Raw genomic sequence first — 20,373 nt, forward strand, 5'->3', positions numbered from 1 at the left:
CTTTTCTGCCAACCAAAGGGGATATTCTGTGGACTGCTCTGTAATACACGGGGTTCTTCTCCTATCAACTGTGCAGCCACCGACATTATTGGGATTTTTGTTTTTACCTTTTTAAATTATTTTTTTTTTAAGAACTGCCCATTGCTAAGAGGATTTGGAGTTTCCCTGGACACAAGCCCTTTGAATAAAGCGAATCACATTTATTTTTTTCCTGTGTGTGCAGAGAGGGGGAAGAATAAAGCTAATGCCTTGGTCGTAAACGGCTGAGAGAGAGAGAGAGAGAGAGAGAAAAGAGAGAGAGAGTGTGTGAATTGTAGTTAACTCTAGTGTCGAAGAAGACGACCTGGGGGGCTTCGAATCGCACAGTGCTGCTCCTGCTGTTATTGCAAACCTTGCAAAGTGATTACAGTAAAATCAGAGAGGAGGAGGAGAAGGGGGAGGAGGAGGAAAATCCCATCCTATATACCGAGATGAATCTTTAAAAAGCAAAATACACTGTCCCGTGAACTGTAAGTATATCGCAATTGGAAGGCAGGGAGAGGAGCCAGCAGCAGGGTTTTGACCACCAATTGCACCAGCCATGAGACAATAAGTTTCTAGGAACACAAGGAATTTATAATTGATCATCCGGACGCTCAGCTGCTTTGTTGGCTTATCAGGGGAGTTTATTGGAGGGCAGGTGGGGGGGGGGGGGGGGGGTGTCGGTGCGAGGAAGATGAGGAAGATGAGGACTCTCCTTGGCTTTGTGCATTGCTGCTGCTGCTTCTTGCTCCTTCTGCCTCCGCCGCTCTGGGTCAGCCTGGCAGCGGCCAAGCAGCTCCTGAGGTACCGGCTGGCCGAGGAGGGACCCGCCGACATCCGCATCGGCAACGTGGCTTCCGACCTGGGAATCGTGACGGGCTCCGGAGAGGTGACATTCAGCCTGGAATCGGGCTCCGACTATCTTAAGATCGATAACATGACCGGGGAGCTGAGCACCACGGAGCGGCGCATCGACCGCGAGAAGCTGCCGCAGTGCCAGATGATCTTCGACGAGAACGAGTGCTTCCTGGACTTCGAGGTGTCGGTCATCGGCCCCTCGCAGAGCTGGGTGGACCTCTTCGAGGGCCGGGTCATCATCCTGGACATCAACGACAACACCCCCACCTTCCCTTCCCCTGTCCTCACGCTTACCGTGGAGGAGAACCGGCCCGTGGGGACCCTCTACTTGCTCCCCACCGCCACCGACAGGGACTTCGGCCGCAACGGCATCGAGCGCTACGAACTGCTGCAGGAGCCCGGCGGGGACGCTGGCCGCCGCGGCGGCGGCAGCGGGGGGGGCTCGGCCTCGGCGGGCGCCGAGAGCGCCCTCTATCCCGGCGGCAGCAAGCGGCGGCAGGAGGCGGACGCGGCGGCCCGCAGCAGCGTCTTCGAGCTGCAGGTGGCCGACACCCTCGACGGGGAGAAACAGCCGCAGCTGATCGTCAAGGGGGCGCTGGATCGGGAGCAGCGGGACTCCTACGAGCTCAGCCTCCGCGTGCGGGACGGCGGCGACCCGGCGCGGTCCTCGCAGGCTATCCTGAGGGTTCTGATCACCGACGTGAATGACAACAGCCCCCGCTTCGAGAAGAGCATCTACGAGGCAGACCTGGCGGAGAACAGCAGCCCCGGGACCCCCATCCTGCAGCTGCGAGCCGCCGACCTGGACGTGGGGGTGAACGGGCAGATAGAGTATGTCTTCGGGGCAGCCACCGAGTCCGTCAGGCGTCTGTTGCGGCTGGACGAGACCTCTGGCTGGCTCAGTGTCTTGCACCGCATTGACCGGGAGGAAGTGAACCAGCTTCGCTTCACCGTCATGGCCAGAGACCGGGGCCAGCCCCCCAAGACAGACAAGGCCACTGTCGTGCTGAACATCCGCGACGAGAATGACAATGTGCCCACCATCGACATCCGGAAAATTGGGCGCATCCCGCTCCGGGATGGGGTGGCTAGTGTGGCTGAGGACGTCCTGGTGGATACCCCCATAGCCCTGGTGCAGGTGTCAGACCGGGACCAAGGTGAAAATGGTGTGGTGACCTGCACCGTGGTGGGTGACGTGCCCTTCCAGCTCAAGCCGGCCAGCGAGGGCGAAGGGGAGCCGCAGAACAAGCGCAAGTATTTCCTCCACACCTCAGCCCCTCTAGACTACGAGGCTGTCCGTGACTACAACGTGGTTATTGTGGCTGTGGACTCGGGCAGCCCCAGCTTGTCCAGCAACAACTCCTTGCTTGTGCGGGTTGGGGACACTAACGACAACCCTCCCATGTTCAGCCAGGCCGTGCTGGAGGTCTCCTTCCCAGAGAACAACTTGCCTGGCGAGAGGGTGGCCACGGTGGTCGCCACAGATGCGGACAGTGGCAAGAATGCTGAGATCACCTACTCCCTGGAGGCCTCACCCCTCTCCTCAGAGGCACCAGGCGGCATCTTCAGCATTGATCCTGACTCTGGGGACGTGTCAGTGCAGGCGGTGCTGGACCGCGAGCAACGTGACACCTATGAGTTCCAGGTGACGGCCCGGGACAAGGGGGTGCCGTCACTGCAGGGCTCCACCACGGTCGTGGTGCGGGTGGCGGATCGCAACGACAACGAGCCACGCTTCATGCAAGATGTGTTCACTTTCTACGTGAAAGAGAACCTGCAGCCCAACAGCCCTGTGGGCATGGTGACTGTGATGGACTTTGACAAGGGACGCAACGCCGAGCTCAGCCTCTCCATCCAGCCTGGCGATCATGACCAGGCAGCTAGCATCTTCTCCATCGAGAATGACACTGGCACCATTTTCTCCACCGTCTCTTTCGACCGGGAGCAGCAGACCAGCTACACTTTTAAGGTGAAGGCAGTGGATGGAGGCGAACCACCGCGCTCTGCCACTGCCACTGTGTCCCTCTTCGTGATGGATGAGAATGACAACGCACCCACGGTCACCTTCCCCAGCAACAGCTCCTACACAGTGCTGCCGCCCTCCAGCAACATGCGCACCGTTGTGGCCACGGTGGTTGCCACCGACGCCGACACTGGTCTCAACGCCGACCTCAACTACAGCATTGTCGGAGGCAACCCCTTCAAACTCTTTGAGATCGACCCGGCCAGCGGCGTGGTGTCGCTGGTGGGCAAGCTGGCCCCCAAGCATTATGGCCTGCATCGCCTTGTGGTGCAGGTGAATGACAGCGGGCAGCCACCCCAGTCCACCACTGCCCTGCTCCACGTCTTCGTCAACGAGAGCCTGTCCAACGCCACTGTGGTGGAGAGCCAGGTGGCCCGCAGCCTCCACACGCCCCTGGCCCAGGACATCGCCGGCGACCCCAGCTATGAGCTGAGCAAGCAGCGGCTTAGCATAGTCATCGGTGTGGTGGCTGGCATCATGACCGTCATCCTCCTCATCCTGGTGGTGGTCATGGCCCGCTACTGCCGTTCCAAGGGCAAACATGGCTACGAGGCTGGCAAGAAGGACCATGAGGATTTCTTCACCCCGCAGCAGCATGACAAGGCCAAGAAGCCCAAGAAGGACAAGAAAGGCAAGAAGGGCAAGCAGCCCCTCTACAGCAGCATCGTCACTGTCGAGGCTTCCAAGCCCAACGGGCAGCGCTATGACAGCGTCAACGAGAAGCTCTCGGACAGCCCCGGTATGGGGCGGTACCGTTCGGTCAACGGTGGTCCGGGCAGCCCTGACCTGGCCAGGCACTACAAGTCGAGCTCGCCTCTGCCCACCGTCCAGCTACACCCGCAGTCCCCCACCGCCGGCAAAAAGCACCAGGCCGTGCAGGACCTGCCCCCGGCCAACACCTTCGTGGGCGCCGGCGACAACATCTCCATCGGGTCGGACCACTGCTCCGAGTACAGCTGCCAGGCCAGCAGCAAGTACAGCAAGCAGGTAAGACAGCTGCGCCCCGTGCCGCCGCGCTCCGCGCACCTCCCCGCTCAGCCCCCGACACGCGCACACACCCCCCACCACCCACCCGCACCCACACCCACACCCACACCCACACCCACACCAGATGAGGGAGCGGCCATGCGCGCCTCCCCCCGCCGCCCACACCGGCACAAGCAGACACGACCGTCAGGTTCAATGACCCGTTCAGCCTGGTATTCCCGCCCCCCCACCTGCGCAGGCAGTCAGGTGCCCGGACCAAAGACAGCACGCAGGAAGGAGAGTCAGAGATCTTTATTATTATTATAATTTTCGTCATTCCCTCCGCTTTTCAGACCTGGCAGCCAACCAGCCCGTCCGGGCAGCTGCACCGACGGGGGCGGCGGCGGGACCGCCCCGCCGGAGCGGCGGGCGCGGCGGCCCCGCCGCAGGCGCAGCGACAGCCTGCCGCGGGGGCGGGGGGCGGGCCGGGGACTCGGTCGCCAGCCCAGACAGCGAGCTGGAAGGCAACCTGAGATGCCTTCGTCAGCCGCCTGCCCGCGGGCCAATCCCGGCAGTTCAGTGGGGTCAGGAACCCACACCCGGCGGAGCCGCGGTCCCCCGTCCGCCCCCCCGACCCCGCCTTCAGCGGCCGATCCCGCTGGCAGCGGGCACTTCCCTCGCCGTGATGCTTTCCCAGCCTTAGAGACAGTGAGCTCCGGCTGAGCAGGAAAGTTTCACCTCTGTAGCCAGGTGTTTTGGGGAAAGGGGGTCGCTGCCTGCCTGACGCTTCCTAAAGCTGTGGGTGAGAGTGGATTTGCAGCCGCCGCGCTGAAGCGTTAATGGCTGTAATTACCAGGTCGTTCATTAGGACCAAAATGCTTAAATAATCTACAAAGCCTCTCTGCCGTCTAATTTACACCGCAGAGCTTTTACTCACTGAAGCAGTTGCTCTGAATACACTTAAATGTTAGCGAGCTTAGAATCGCACGACAGTATGTTTTTATTGCCTTCCCGCCCCCTCCCCCCCTTTGTATATGGCATGAAATTCATTCATTCAGGCTGAGAGGGCCTCACCGGGCAGCCCAGCTGCTGCACAGCTCTGTCTGTAGAGAGCGTGACTGCCGTGAGACCTCTCGGAGCGAGGTGTGCCTTCAGGAGTGCCACAAGTGACTGGCTCTGATCTCGGCTGTGTTGGCGGAGGTCCGCTCAGTGAAGCTCCGATAGCTTAAAACTGATGACGGGAGGGACTTCTTTATAGTCCTTGAAATAAAATAGGGATAGCACAGAGGAGAATCAAGCTCCTAAGTGAAAGCGTCTGTTTCGTTTATTTTATAAGACACATATGTAGCCTGAACAGAGGTCATTTTCTTTGGGGGAGTACTTTTTGGGTGATGGTAAAATACGGTACTTAACACCTGGTGATTTCCATGACATCTTTCCATGGAAGATAAAATTCTGAATGTTTCCTCAGCTGCAGCGCATGTCATACAAGAATATAGAGACAAATGAATGCTGATTCATGTAAATACAGAGCCAAGTCTGGAACAGGGAAATTCTGACTAGTTTGACAAAAATGCTCTTTTCAACTTCTTAACATGCAAATATGGTACACTGGCATTTTTTTATACTTTGAAACGTCTGCTAGTCTACTACAATTGAAGTTTTACAATGCGTTGCCAGTACTTGCATTCTGCTCAGAAATACTTAAAGTACTGTAAAAGAAAATTAATTATATGAGCCACTCAGTCGTCCAGATCACCAAAAAAGTGTGGTTGATATATTATCTGCCAGTATTTTTGTGTATGTTGTTTTAACAAGTGATACAGATTTACAGAATGTTTGACAGTAGTTTCTGGGTGATACATTTCATTAGCTCTCTCCTGCAGAGAACATTACAATTTCAGTTTGAAATTAGTCTGTATAAAATACAAAGTACTAAGAAAGTTCCTAAGCTTCCATCAACTAAGGCTTATTAAGCACGTAGCAGATTATGCCATTTTAGTGAACACTGGAACAACAAAGTAGCAGTGGAACATATGCTAATCAGATACTACTTCTTTCTTGCTGCTGCAATTCATCTAAACATATGAATTATAAACTGTCAAAGTGTAATTTATTTTCAGTGTAAAAGAATGACTTGCATGCTAAGTGTAGGAATGGTGAAGGATTACACCCTACAAATGGCTATTTTGCTTGATAAAAAACTTCTTTAAAATTATATTACAGAAATATATTTTGAATTAACATTTTTTCAAGGATATGTTTTGATATACATTAGAAGACTTAGTAGAATAAAATGGCTTTTACTTGCAACAATCAAACCGAAAAAAGTACATGCTGAATTGCTCCATTATTTATCTAGTTAGTTACAAAACCAGTTTCTCAGTGCCAATAGTTTTCCTGCGCTAAGTATTTAGATTGTCATGAAGGTTAGTTTACCTGAGTAGTTTATAGCCAATATTCTAATGCCTTGTCTTTTTATTTTTAAATATGTAGAAAGTATTTGTACACTTGTAAAGCACGCACATAAATTAAGGAAAGTGTCCACGAAAGCAGTAAAGGTAGTGCTAAATAACAGACTTTATAGGAGAGACTGTCAGGCACAAAATTTCTGTTACCGCTTTCCTGTGACTACTTGCCAGCTTGTTGCTGAGTGACATTTATATAGTTTTGTTCACACTTTAGCATAATAGTAGGGACATTAAGACTTATTTGCATTAAAAATATGTAGACTTTTCACATCTCAAACATTGACAGTGGATCATTTCTCAGTTTATCAGGCAAAACACATGAGGATTTTTAACACCCAAATCACGTGGAACTCTTGTTCAGCACGTTGTTTAGAGAGAAATGTGAAGCAGTTGCAGATAAAGTGTTCTGATGTGCTGTATACTAGATTGTTTCATAGTTCATCTGTACATGTGAAATAGAACCAGTGGCATACTGACGTGACCATGATAGGGAGACTAGTTGAAATCTCTTTATTTATTCATTGACAGTTCCCCTTGTTCTAAGGAGACATTAGAAGGTGTATAAAGTTTTAGAAAAAGGAGTGGACCCAGCAGAATGTACCTGCGCTAAGTTACTGGAGATGAGAGCAATACTAATTTCCCATTACTGTAATTAGAATTGGTAATTGATACTTCCGTATATCTACAGTCAGGAAATAAAGTCTCTACTTATGTGACCAACTGGTGTACCCCAGTGAATACAAGCTGTTTTCATTCTGATTATATGAGACTTCCTTTTTAAGGTAATGCATTGAATTTCTTATGAGTTCCCAAATACATCTTGTTTGATACAGTACTGTATAGGAGAACTTCAGTGGAGAAAACTACAAACAATTTGTAACTCTCCTACTTCTTGACATCAGGTATTTTACATAAAATTTAAAACTAAATTCTTTATTCAGTAGACTTGACATTTCACTGTCACTTTTGCGGAAGATCTTGCACAAGTTTGATTCCTATTGTCTTATTTATCATGGTATTACTCTGAAATATTCTTTTAGCCTCCCATTTATCAATTATCTCCTATTCAGTAAGCACTAACATATCTACTTAATGGCAAACAAATGTTTAAATCACTTAGTATTCCATAAGTCTTAATCACTTGCCAGAAATTAAAGCTGTACAGAAGTGTTTTGCTGAATGGGAATGAGTTTCAGCAAGTGTTTTTCTGGATCACAGATTTGAAATCTGAACCCTCCAGGTGCTGCACATTGCCTGTGAGGAGCCTGGATACTGCTAACACGCAGCAAAGACAGCCAAAGATAGGGAAAGCTCAGTGCCTAAGAGGAATCACTTAGCAGCTTGGAGGGCTGCATCCTTAATCATAAGTCTAATCATAGATTTTAATTGTAAATAATTGTTTATTTTTTCATGTTAGTTGCAGATATATCTTTACGGTGTTTACTTTGTTTCATAGTGCAAAATAGTGGCATATGAGCAGGTTTATTTCACTGAAACTTTTAATCACAAATATGAGATTAGCACGTTAACAACCACTGTTTGAAGAACAGGCCTTTTAAACCCTGTTTATATGTTTACATTTTTTGGCCATCATATCCTCTTGGTTTCTTGCTCTGCTCTTGTTACTTGCTCTGCTCAACAGACAACGATTATTGACTCCTTCAAACACTGCAGTTGTGGTGTTGTTTCTTTTCTTTTCTTTTTTTTTTTCTTTAAGAGATATTGGTCACCATCGGTAGAATCAGCAGAACCACTACAGGAATTTCTGAGCAGAATTATTTCTTTGTTTGGGATATTGGCACCCTGGCCAATTCTGTAATCCTTTATGAATTATCCCTATGCCTTTTCTCATTGGAAATGTACTGTTTCGTGAAGAAAAATGTTTATCATACCAGAGTGTGCTGACACACTGGTCAAAACTAGATGCATTTCCTGTAAAGTCTTATTTCCATGAAAGAGAAATATGTAGAAATTAATTTTTGAAAAAATTCTTTGTATGGTTGCCAGTTAATTTGTTTCATAACATTTTGAACATTAATCAGTCTGTTGCAATGTAGAAGCATTTTGACTACTTATGTGAATTGTATCTATAAACTAAATGGGTCGATTTCCTCATGAATATGCACATATAACCAGCAGCCTTAATAGGACTCAAAATTCATCCATTAAGGGGGCAATCAGTTTAACCATGCAGGAAAGCATCATCTTTTTTCTTGCTTATGTACAGACACACACACACACACAGAGGCTTAACTCAAAGACTGCTTTTTATAATCACAAAGCAACTCTCAAGAATAAAATTTTTCACAGCTTTCAGCTAAGCAAATGTCCTACAGTATAATAATCATAAAAATAATAATGTTATGGTAGCACTAAGTGCAATGTAGAGAAAAAAATGGGAACATTGTCATTAAGTACAAATATTTACATTGGTGACTTTTTTCACACATTTAACTTTAATACTGTTTGGTGCAAAGTGTACAGAAGTATATTTCAATTTTCTGTTCTCAATTTGCATTATATTAAAAATTTTACAATTAGTTTTTAAGTGACCCACATTTGACCTTCAGTAACAAATTGTGATGAAAGGCTAATTAAGCATTAAATAGATGGATTGTTGATGCTTTAGTTATCTTTATTTAACATAAAGTGTTCCACTGATAAGCGCAGACTTTATTTTTTTCCTCTTCAGTAAAATCGTCTTGTACAGTGTGCAAATGACTAAGTTACCACTGAATCATTCTGCACTCCCAGGAGATGTACAGAGCCAAAAGGGACAGGATCTGAGTAAAGGAGGATTCATGGTCTGAATAAGAACTGTACTATTATAGGCAAAGGGTAGCAAGAAACATCTTTAAAAGGATAGAATCTGATTTATCAACTCAGGCAGGTCTCTGGCATTGTACATAAGGACATAAACCTGAGTTATAACCATGGTTAGCAGTTTGACTATTGCTGTGTCAGACTTTCAGTCTTTGTACTGTAGCAGTGTATTTCTATGTGTGTTTCTTCTTCTTCTTCTTTCTCTCTTTTTCTTTTTCTTTTTCTTTTTCTTTTTCTTTTTCTTTTTCTTTTTCTTTTTCTTTTTCTTTTCATTTTTATTTTTCTTTTTCTTTATGTTTAGTTGCCTTGCTTTCTAGTATTTGGGATATTTGCTAGTTACACCAACTGTCAGCTGTGTTTCAGAGAAGTCACAGAATCACTAAGGTTATGTTTAGTTGCCTTGTTTTCTAGTATTTGGGATATTTGCTAGTTAGACCAACTGTCAGCTGTGTTTCAGAGAAATCACAGAATCACTAAGGTTGGAAAAGACCTGTAAGATCATCAAGTCCAACCATCAACCCAACACCACCATGCCCACTAAACCATGTCCCACAATGCCTCGTCCACATGTTTCTTGAACACCTCCAGTGATGGTGACTCCACCACCTCCCTGGGCAGCCTGTTCCAGTGTTTCACCACTCTCTTAGTAAAGAAACTTTTCCTAACATCCAGCCTAAACCTCCCCTGGAGCAACTTGAGGCCATTTCCTCTTGTCTTGTCGCTAGTTACTTGGGAGAAGAGACCAACACCCACCTCTCTGCAACCCCCTTTCAGGTAATTGTAGACAGTGATAAGGTCTCCCCTCAGCCTCCTCTTCTCCAGGCTAAACAACCCCAATTCCCTCAGCCGCTCCTCATAAGACTTGTGCTCCAGACCCCTCACCAGCTTCATTGACCTTCTCTGGATGTGCTCCAGCACCTCAATGTCCTTCTTGTAGTGAGGGGCCCAAAACTGAACACAGGATTCGAGGTGCGGCCTCACCAGTGCCGAGTACAGAGGCATGATCACCTCTCTGCTCCTGCTGGCCACACTGTTTCTGATACAGGCCAGGATGCCTGTCCTGCAGCTTCAGGCACATTTTCCTTTAAGGTTTTTCTTTCAAAAGTTTTAGAAAGTTTATGTAGTTAGTGATCTGCTGTGCTACTTTGGGATGTAAAACTTACAGAATCGTTTTTGCATTAAAATATAAAAGAAAATCAACAGACATCAGAAGTAATTAGCATTGTGCTTATGAGTCCATTAACTAAATCCTTCACAAGCACTGTGAACTCTTTGCTATATTTGCTGAACATTTTAATACTTAATAGCTAATCTTAACAGGACACATAATTTTCATTTTCTGTGACTATATACACAGGAAATATCGATACAGACATATGAGCAATTCAGTACAGTATTTAGCAGGCTGGTTTTCTACATTCTCTAAGCAAGTCTGCTGCCAACAGATATTTAGAAACTGTTAAAGCTGCAAAACAGTTTCCTTTTTTCAGTCTTAGGCTGCATGTAATATGTTCCATGTAATTTATGTTCTACATTTCTCCATTTATGTCTATTTATTACATTTTTGGGTGTTTTTATCTCATTGTGTAATCAGGCAATGCTATTTCTGTATTTTTCTCACCTGATTTTTCTTTCCTAGAAGAGTAGATTTGTTGTCTACTATCAGATTTTGGACTTTGCTAGGGTATACTATATATTCATTTTAATCACTAATTAAAACAACAAAAAATAGACAGTTACTATCCAGAATAAAAAGAAAGTTTAAAATTATTTTTGTATATAAATTTGCATTATTCCAATTTTTGAATCAAGACTGTAAAAGAAAACTCTGACATTCATATGGGTGTATGTCAAGTTTATTGACTTTGCAGTTTAATGAAAAGTGTTTTGGTAATGTGGACTGTGCAATTCAAGTTATTCTAACAGTGTACGCTGCCTGGCCCAGTATTTCTATAAGGAGAACATTTAAAATACTGTTATTAAAAATCCTTTAAATTATTTTCTTTCAGCTGATCTCACAATATCCAGTCCTATCAAGCCTTGCTAGCTTCCTATCCTACAAAATGCACGTTGCTAGGTAAACAGTAAAAATGAAACTCACCTATATCCTGCACCTGTTCATGTTTTTTTCTTATTTGTACTGAGTTGCACGGTTTGAAATTTTTAAATCTTAATCAAATGTAAGTAAAGATAATTTGTGAATCTAAGGTCTGAGTAAAACAGCAGACAAGATAAAATTATAGGGTCCCTTTGAGGTTTGATTTCTATGAAAAAAAAGTCTAAGGAGAGGGGAGAGAACATACACATATTATGAAAAAGCTAGGACTGACTTACTGTCTTGCATATCCTTCAGGCAACAGAGACTTCCCAAGGTCACTTCTATTCACTGTTGTGGATGACAAAATATCACACTAGTGCTGGAGTAACTAAGGTTTGTTGGGGCATCTAAAATGTGATTTACAACAGAAGACAACAAAGGAGGATTTAAAACTTCATTTCATTTCTTATTTTAGTGCAATTTCCTCTATAAATATTTAACTGAGAGCAGGTCATGAACAGATGTCAAAATCTCAAAACATGATTATACCGAAGTACCAGTTAGTCAAGTTCCTGAATGATGTCAGTGACACACAGTGGAGTTGTCCAGCTGTGTGGAATTGTGCTTAAAATGAGCCATTTGCTCACTCTTAAGTGCCCATTTTCACTGACAAGAGGTATAAAATTACAATTAGAAGCAACTTTAAACTCTATTCAAAAAATAGGGAATAAGTTTGATATAAAACATATATGAGCGGCGTGGAGGAACCACCTTATTATTATTTTTTTGTGGAAGGAGAAGATGGGAAAACTTAAGAGTAAAGGTTTTGGTTTTTAGAATTTTGAACAGAAATAATATTCTGGCCACATTTAAAACTGAAAGGTATGTGAAAGTGATGTGCTTTTTGTTGTGCTTTTTATTGTTTATATCAATCAAACTATTGCTTATATCAATTAAACTCTCCTCTCATTTAGGTAACACAGCTGTATTGCGATCATTAGCTGGTAAAATGCTGCAGCATAACCTCAAAAGTATAGTTTAATTTTACTTAGAGTAGATCACAAATGACACAATTATTAGAAGCTGAACAAAAGCATTATGTTTGTCTTTCAAAACTTAATTTACCTTATTAACTACTGACAAGAGTGAGTATATTTTTTAGAGGCAAACATTGTTCTGTCAGATGAGATTTTGTTACATATTTTATGTTGTGAATCAAACACCCTAATGGCTGAGTTTGTAATCCTTGGATGAAAGAAATGTGTTGTTGAAAGTAGCATTCTTGGACTATTAGGAAGCAATAACATTAATATTTATCAAAGTATTTTATATAGGGTCTTTTATTATCTACAGATAATATAAAGTCAAATTGTAGATAATGTCAATTTTTTTAAGACTAAGTGCAGAAGATAGGTACTAGCTGACATGCTGAAAATCACTGACAGAATATGTGGTAGAAGACGTACAGAAATACTGATTCCATCTGCCAAAATTCAGAGAGAATTTTATCTTGCAGCCTTGTCTGAACAAATTCCTTTATGGTACCACATTGTAAGTAACAACATATTTGTCACCTGATAGGATAAAAATTCCTGCATTACATGGTCACATGATGATTATGGAGAATCCTCCATAAACTCCCTGAAAAGTAGTTTCTTGGCTGGGGTTGTGGCCAGGAGATGTGTGTCTTTTGTGGTACGTGCCAAATGTTTTCTCTGTGTTAGCACTTCTCAGAGAGAAATGGGAGGGGCTGCCGCAATTTATTTTGGCTATCCACGTATAGATCTCAAGGACTTTTTAGCCCTGGAGCAGTGTAAAATATGAGAAGAAGCCCCTACTTCCTTTGGATACGAAATCCATGTGAGGTAGGATTGCGTTAACACATTCTCAGAGACTTATCCTTGGGAAAAATATCCTTTAACAGGACAGTACTTTCACAGGGATACAACTTGATGTAAAATTGCTCTTCTGAGTTCAGTGTTATGCTGAAAAATGAACTAAAGGAAATTATGGAGACTGTCATGGTGTTCTGGGTGTGATTCAGCTGTCTAAACATGTGCATTCCAGTGCCACTTTAGGTACCCTAAAGTTTCTGAAATACCTGCACAGAGCTGCACAGACAGGGTGTATGACTCAAGACCTGGGTATCTTCTGGGACACTTTTCTGTAGCTGCAGCTCAAGGCCAAACAAAAAAACAATTACTAAATCCTTTGATTTACCCGAAGAAACAACAATTGAAATAAAATTAAGCACTCTGTGAATGTAGTGCATTTTGGCAAGGTTGAAAATGATTTTTCAAGTAAGAACTTCAGCACAATTTGCAAATGTGTGTGCTGTACACATGCCTATGAATAGAACATGCATGTGCAGATGTATGTTCTCATATATACTGATGTTAGATTAACATGTTATTTTTGAATTCACACAAACTGTTTCTGTTTTCACAGAAACAATACTCACAGCAGTTAGCTTAAATGAATTTCCATTCATCTTCAGACCTGTCAGACTGATGTTGTCTCCTGTTAGGTGAAACTACAGGTAGTTCCACAAAAGTCAATCAAACTTAACTAATATCAATCACTGTAAGTTAAATCAGGTGATATAATATTCAGAGACTGCTTTATATTAAAGCAATATATAGATACAGAAGACCAGTTTATCTGTTCGGAAGTTATGAATCACATCTCCTGCATTTAACTTACCAGCACGTATATATGTATAATTTGCAAAATAACAGAGTAGGTTTTAATCATGTATTATATCCAAATGTAAAATTATCTTTGTAACAGGTTCTGGGAATTATGTGGCTTTAATGACATTTCAGAAAGTGCAATTTTAGTATTAAACACATTCTTACTCAGACTAATGGTACAGCAAGAGTATATATGGCAAGCTACCTTTGTTCAGTTACCTGATAGGTCATGGTGTTTATTCGTGGAGTTGTGTGTTACGCCTTGTAGGCATATGTGTGAGAAAGACTTGGCCTGAAAATTCATATCCATTTTATAATGCAAAACTTTGTCTCTCAGATGAAATCTGGCCATTTGCTTAGGCAAATCTGTCTAATTTATTTGGGAGTCCTTTTTTAAACACTATATTTAACAAGAGAAAATACTTCACTAGTTTGTGAGCTTTCTAAAGAATGGAAATATAGATAATAAACCAACAGCAAATTAAAGTATTGGTTACTTCACCTGGCCCCAACATTTTCACAGTGATATTAAGTCCATTTTACCACCTTTACTGTTCACAATTTTTATGTCTGCTGGTTTCAACATATGTTTGGTCTCATTCTCCACCACGTCACTCCTGTTCTAAGTGGAGTTACTTTGTCATAAAATTTAAGTAATGAAATGGTGAATCAGTTTCCTTATCTCCATCCATGTGTTCTAAATTGGTTGTAATGACATAACATGTGCCTCGCGTGATAATGAGAGAGAATACCCATCATTCTGTTGAATCAGAAAAATGCTGTTTTCAATGAGCATGTAATTATGTTCCAGTTGCAGCACAAGTTTACAGAAGGACAGTAATTGATTTCTTTGAGAGAGAAGTATTTGTTTCATTTTCAAGCAATGCGAGTTCTTTTACAGAAGGAAAAATTGCACTGGAAACTAGAAATCTCTACTTAATACAGGTCACTACATGCTCAGCCACTGAACCCAGATCTTGGGTAAGATCTGTCATGTAGATTTAGAAAATTCACTCAGAAGGCTCCTCTGACTATATGCTGATGGTTTTATTCTGCTTCCTTCAACTTAAAGGGCCTGAATCTATCACTTTATTTTAATGTAATTTTTCTGAATACAAATAAAATCCAGCTATTTCTAGAGCAGGTGGTAATTCATATGAGTAAAAGTGACAGCAATGGGTGTGAAACAGAGCAGTACCTGTTTTTGTGGTGGCTTTCAACTATGAGCTTTTTTGCTAGAAATTACAACACATAACCTGGGTCATGTATTTTACCCAATTTATTTCTATATACATATAAAATGGAATAGAATAACATATCTGAAATATCTAACAACAGTGCAGATTGGAGTAGTACTTCATAGGAATGACAAACAGCTACCACCAAGGTGCAGTAGGTGTTTCACCAGGATTTGGATTTATGTAACGGGTGGGTTCATTCAGTAGGTTCAGACTTGATGCTGGCAGCTCCCTTGAGCAGATACAAAACCAGTATAGGCTGGTGCAGCACAGTAACTCATCCTGTTTAAATTCTCCAAGTCCATATGTGGAATTGTATGTTGCTAAAAAAATTGCTGCCTGCGGTATTTTTATGTGCTTTTTTACATGAATTTAAAAAAATACACAAAAGAGATTTAGTTTAGAAGTGAAGGCAACTTGTGTAACTGTTTGCAAAACAGCACTGTCTTTGCCATTCTGCATTTCGTCAGAGATCACTGGACACTGATATAATTTGTCCTACATTTTTTGTGCAGCACCGGTTCTTTAAGCATTTATTTATGAAATGTTGCTAGTATTCTGGATCTTTTTGGTTGTTCTTTAGTGCAGAGGAAAAGATAAGCAACAGTGTGAAATTCCTCTGTGCTGAATAAATTAAGAAGATTTTGTCTTTGTTATATTGCAAAATATTTTATCACTTATGTGACATTCAAGGACACTGGAGGATGTTATATTCAATTGGCCTTTCAGACACTGCTGAAGGAATTGAAAATTCATCTTGGACTTTCTAATGCTGAATATTAGTGCACCTTTCTAGGAACCTTGAATGCTAAATTTATGGGGGTTTTTTTACTAGTTTTTAATTAAATATATAAAGCGACTGAACTCTTCAAATTATACAGTAACCTTCCTGGAGAATTAAAGTCACAGAAATATGAAAGGACTAGCTAAAGTGTCACTCTATCAAATGTTTCTAAAAGGCTTTATGTATTTATAAGACTTCATGATCTACTATTGATGCAAATTACTAAGGATAAAAGAAAATCCATCTGTTATAAAAGAAAAAAAAATAAATTAAATAAGTCCAAGGATTTAAAAGACTTAGCATTAAGGACTAAGAATTCATACTTTATGATGGGTTTATAGTAATTGACAGTAGAAAAGATTTCTTTTTAGCATTCACAGTGTGGGGTTTTTTTTTTAATCGAATGAAAATGACTTTGCCATAAAAGCTTCTCATGTAACATATCCTGTTTCATTTCATAATTTTGTATTCTTCACTGAAACGTCTCAATTAAAATATGACCTACAACATTTCATGTCGCGTTGGGCATTACTAGTTTTGTTATTATTACCCTTACATTTAATCAAATTGTCTGTAGCTAAATAAGTAACATTTTATCAAGAGGCGTTTGTTTTCAATCAGGTAGGAAAGCGATTACTGGCATGAGAACAGATCTAAGGCTGGTGTCTCCGGTCTGCAACTAATTGTGCGCTGATAATAGTACTGCCCACAGGCAGATCTTACTCGCTGTCCTGATCCATGATAGATTTTCCTGTATGTTAATATTAAATCAGATGGAGACATTTTGTAATACTGTTACTATCTTTAACCTTCCCTTTTTAATTTGAAATACATACGTTTGGAGATACTATCTCCATGTTTCATTTCTGAAAAGAAATGAAGAAAAGAAAAATTTCAAGGAAAACATAATAGCCATGCTTTTTTTTTAGCTTATCCTCTTATCCTCTTAAAATGGTCACTTCTATAGAAGGTAAAGTACTGTTGATATTTAAATAAGTATTTACCTGTAAAATCACGTATTCTACTGCTTGGCTTAGAGGGGAGAGGAATGTGTCTGACAAATTGGAGCAGGAACTAGTGCTTTACTCTAGCTTGGTGGTGTGTGGACTAGGTGTTGTGAGTGCAGGTCCCAGAGTACTCTTTGGATCAGTTGCAGACCACATACTAACCACACACCACACGTGCATATTACTGCTTTAAGACATTATAAACATTCACATTTTTCCAGGGTGAGGATGATGAAACTGACTACTGGAGTACGTAGGAGCCCTTGTATTGTACCAAGACTCCATCATTTCAGGCTCTTCACAAATGCAGAATGTACTGTAAGAGGCGCTTTTAAAAAAGAGATACAGAGAGGGTAGAATAACACATAGTGTAGTCAGCACATTACAGTTTGCTGAAGGAAAGCTGTCTTCTGGTCTGTGTACATTGTTCTTGTGAAATGATTCCAACGGTTTGAAACCTGTTTTTTCACCTTGCTAGTTATGCAGACAGCTCCTCACTTCTTCACTAAAGCAAGTGGGAATTGTTCACTGTCACAAATAATAAATAACAAGAGTACCCGATCTGCACAGCATGGAAGTGATAAAAACACATGCTTATGAGTGCTTGAGATTTCACAGCTATTAATTTTGAACTTTTTGATTGCAGTTCTGTTTTACAAGAGTGGATGCTGTTAGGGCAGCAGTACATTGTGACAGTGAAAGATTATGACAACATGTATTTATCATTATGAGCTTGATAAATTCAATGTAAGAGATGGTCAGAAAATGCCCCTAAACCTGAAGTCATAAAATGCGTCTTGCCTTTACTGAAAATTTAACATTTTTTTCTCACTGCTAATAAACTTTAATACTAATTTAATACCAACATGAATATGTTTGGGAAGGTTTCATTGTGCATAATGAAATGTAGAGGACTTATCAATGTTAGTGAATTTCTTAACATGTACATTGAGGGACACTAGGAGTTTATGTGCAGAATGCTATTGTATATACAACATATATTCACACACAGAAAGATCCTTTACAAAAGGTCAATAAATACTATAGCACATTTGGGATTAAAAAAGTTAGAAAGACTCTTCAGACTTTGAAGAATTTTATTTTTTTTTTAAAAGCACCTTAGCATTTAAAGTCTAAATTACAAGTTTTGCCTAAAGGTATACTACCCAACTACTTCTACGTAAATCAAAATGTGGTAGATCATGTCTTCCATTTTGAGATTGTGGTATTCACAGTGTGGTAGGAGTGTTTCAAATCAGAAACTGCATTTTTGTTTTATGGTTAGAAACAGGGATTTCAGTAATAATTAGGCATCATTCTGAAGTTGTGTACTGTAAGACAGCAGAACACAAAGAATCTGAATGCTGAATCTATAGTATTTCTGTTCAAATTTCACAGCCATTACAGAGAAAACAAATCCTATGATATACAGTAGATATACAGTAGAAAAAGTCCTGAATAAGGGAAGCGATTGAATATGTCTAGAAATGTTAGTACCTAATTTTTTTTATCTTTGTCATTCCATCTCCAGCCTCTCTAAAATCCTCACTGAGCTGGTAATTTTTTTCACTTTTTCAGAATATCATCAAAGTCATGCTAATCTGGACCGTGGGCATGTCTCAGAGTCCCGGAATCTCTGAAGAAAACATTTTGCTGTCTTTCCTATTTTTGACATAAGAGAGATTCACCTCAAACTTTTTAAAAACATACAGAGAGGACAGTTTGTTTATTTGCAAGGCAGGTGTTATAGGTTGCAATCAACAGTTTATAGTTCATCACAAGATTAATGAGAAAGAACTATAGATCCAAGAGGCATGTGCTGTCAGTGAATATCTAGCTCAATAATTAGGCAATCTGACTATTGACTTTGACTGCAATAAGTTTCTTACAGGTTGTAATGTGTATCCCATGTATAAGGCATTGTACAATTGTAATGTGGAGGAGGAAAAGGAACAATGTCATGAGAAAAGGAAATCCAGCTTGCAGTAAGTACATCTTTCTGCCTAACACTTTTTTCTGTAGTGGAAAACTGCAGGTATTTGTTTTGTCTCCCAAAGGAAAGGCCTAGCATTTAAGCAAGACTTTTCTCATAGAAAAGAGTTCTGTCTTTTTCTTTTTTCTTTCTTTGTTTCTTTCTTTATGCCCTAGAATTTTTTTTGGAACTCTGAAAGAAGAGCTATTTTTTAATCATTCTAGCACTCTAGTTTCTGACAAACTCTTTTATTAAATAATTGAAAAAATATTTTGGGATAACTTTGTCAAGTAAAACTGATGCTCTCTACCTTCCTCTCCTTCTTCATCAAAAGCAGTGCACTTTAAGATGCTGGGAGATATAGATAGGAAAGCTGCATCTCTCTATGCTTTTAGGACTGCCTACTTTTTTTTTCTATGCTTATATTTGGAATGATTTTGAAGGGATTCTTACATGAAGCATAAGCTAGCTAACTAATACAAAGAAATAAAGGAATAAAACAAAGTGAACCTGTGATGAAAACAATTGCTTCCAAGATTTTTTCTCCCCAGTTTTTCTTTTATTTAAACATAAAGATTCCGATGAAATAACTTAATCTAATGAACCTTAAAATAATCAGTTATATGTTGGCTTTATGAAGAGCTGTATTGAGAGTCAAATAAAGTCAATCTGTTAAATTGTTTGGGTATTTTTGGAGGGAGAACTTTTCTTGAGGAGGCAGTAGAATATATATACTGACATACATGGGAATTTTACTCACATATAAGGTACCTTGGAGTCCTATAGTATCTGTATTCTAATCCCAGTTATCGTGCTCTGAGTTTTCAATCTTACTTTCCCAGTGGCAGTGTGAAGATTTCTAGATTTTCATTTCAGTCTGTGTTCTTCCCACCAAACCAGTTAATTTTTCTCATATAGTAGGAGTCAGATACTACTGCACCCTAAGGGGTCAAACTTTAAGAAAACGTGGACACTGAACATCATTATTTAAATTTTGTTCTTTCTGCTGGATTGCAGAAAGTGTTGGAGATCCACAAGTATGTTGTTATTAATTTCTTGTTGGTGGTTTTGTTTTGTTTTTTTTTTTTTTTTTTAAATAATTAACTTCTGCTGTAAAACCTTAAATAGTTGAAGGTCTGAGCATATATGGTGAAAGATAAGACAGTGAAGACAGGAAAGATCTTCATTTACAGAATTCCTCTTTCCCACAGAATAGCAGTACATGTCTGTATGACATTTGGGACACTGTGCCAAAAGAGGGGTCTTTTCTCTGTTATAATAATGACAAAATCAAACCAAACTAAAGAATGTCCCCCAAATCAGGCTGATTTCTGTTTCCATGTATCAACATTCCAAGTTAAATTCAGAATCAGTCTGGCAAACACCTATGGCTGATCGATGCTGTAAAGAGTAAACAGAGGAAATGTCAGTTTTATGACTAATCCTCTGTTTTTCATGAAACCTTTTCTTTCCAAAAGA

At 41.3% G+C, this 20,373-nt stretch overlaps 1 protein-coding gene across 1 annotated transcript in view; it reads left to right on the plus strand.

Moving 5' to 3' along the window:
- Positions 1-715: 715 nt before the first annotated feature.
- The window catches only part of PCDH7 (protocadherin 7), a 281,461-nt gene continuing 261,803 nt past the window's right edge, over positions 716-20,373 (plus strand). Inside the window, exon 1 of the mRNA XM_059817558.1 lies at positions 716-3,889. Coding sequence (XP_059673541.1) covers positions 716-3,889 — 3,174 coding nt within the window. The remainder of the gene's footprint in view (positions 3,890-20,373) is intronic.

Source organism: Gavia stellata, chromosome 5 (genome assembly GCF_030936135.1).
Source record: "Gavia stellata isolate bGavSte3 chromosome 5, bGavSte3.hap2, whole genome shotgun sequence".
In the NCBI taxonomy this organism is placed as follows: domain Eukaryota; kingdom Metazoa; phylum Chordata; class Aves; order Gaviiformes; family Gaviidae; genus Gavia; species Gavia stellata.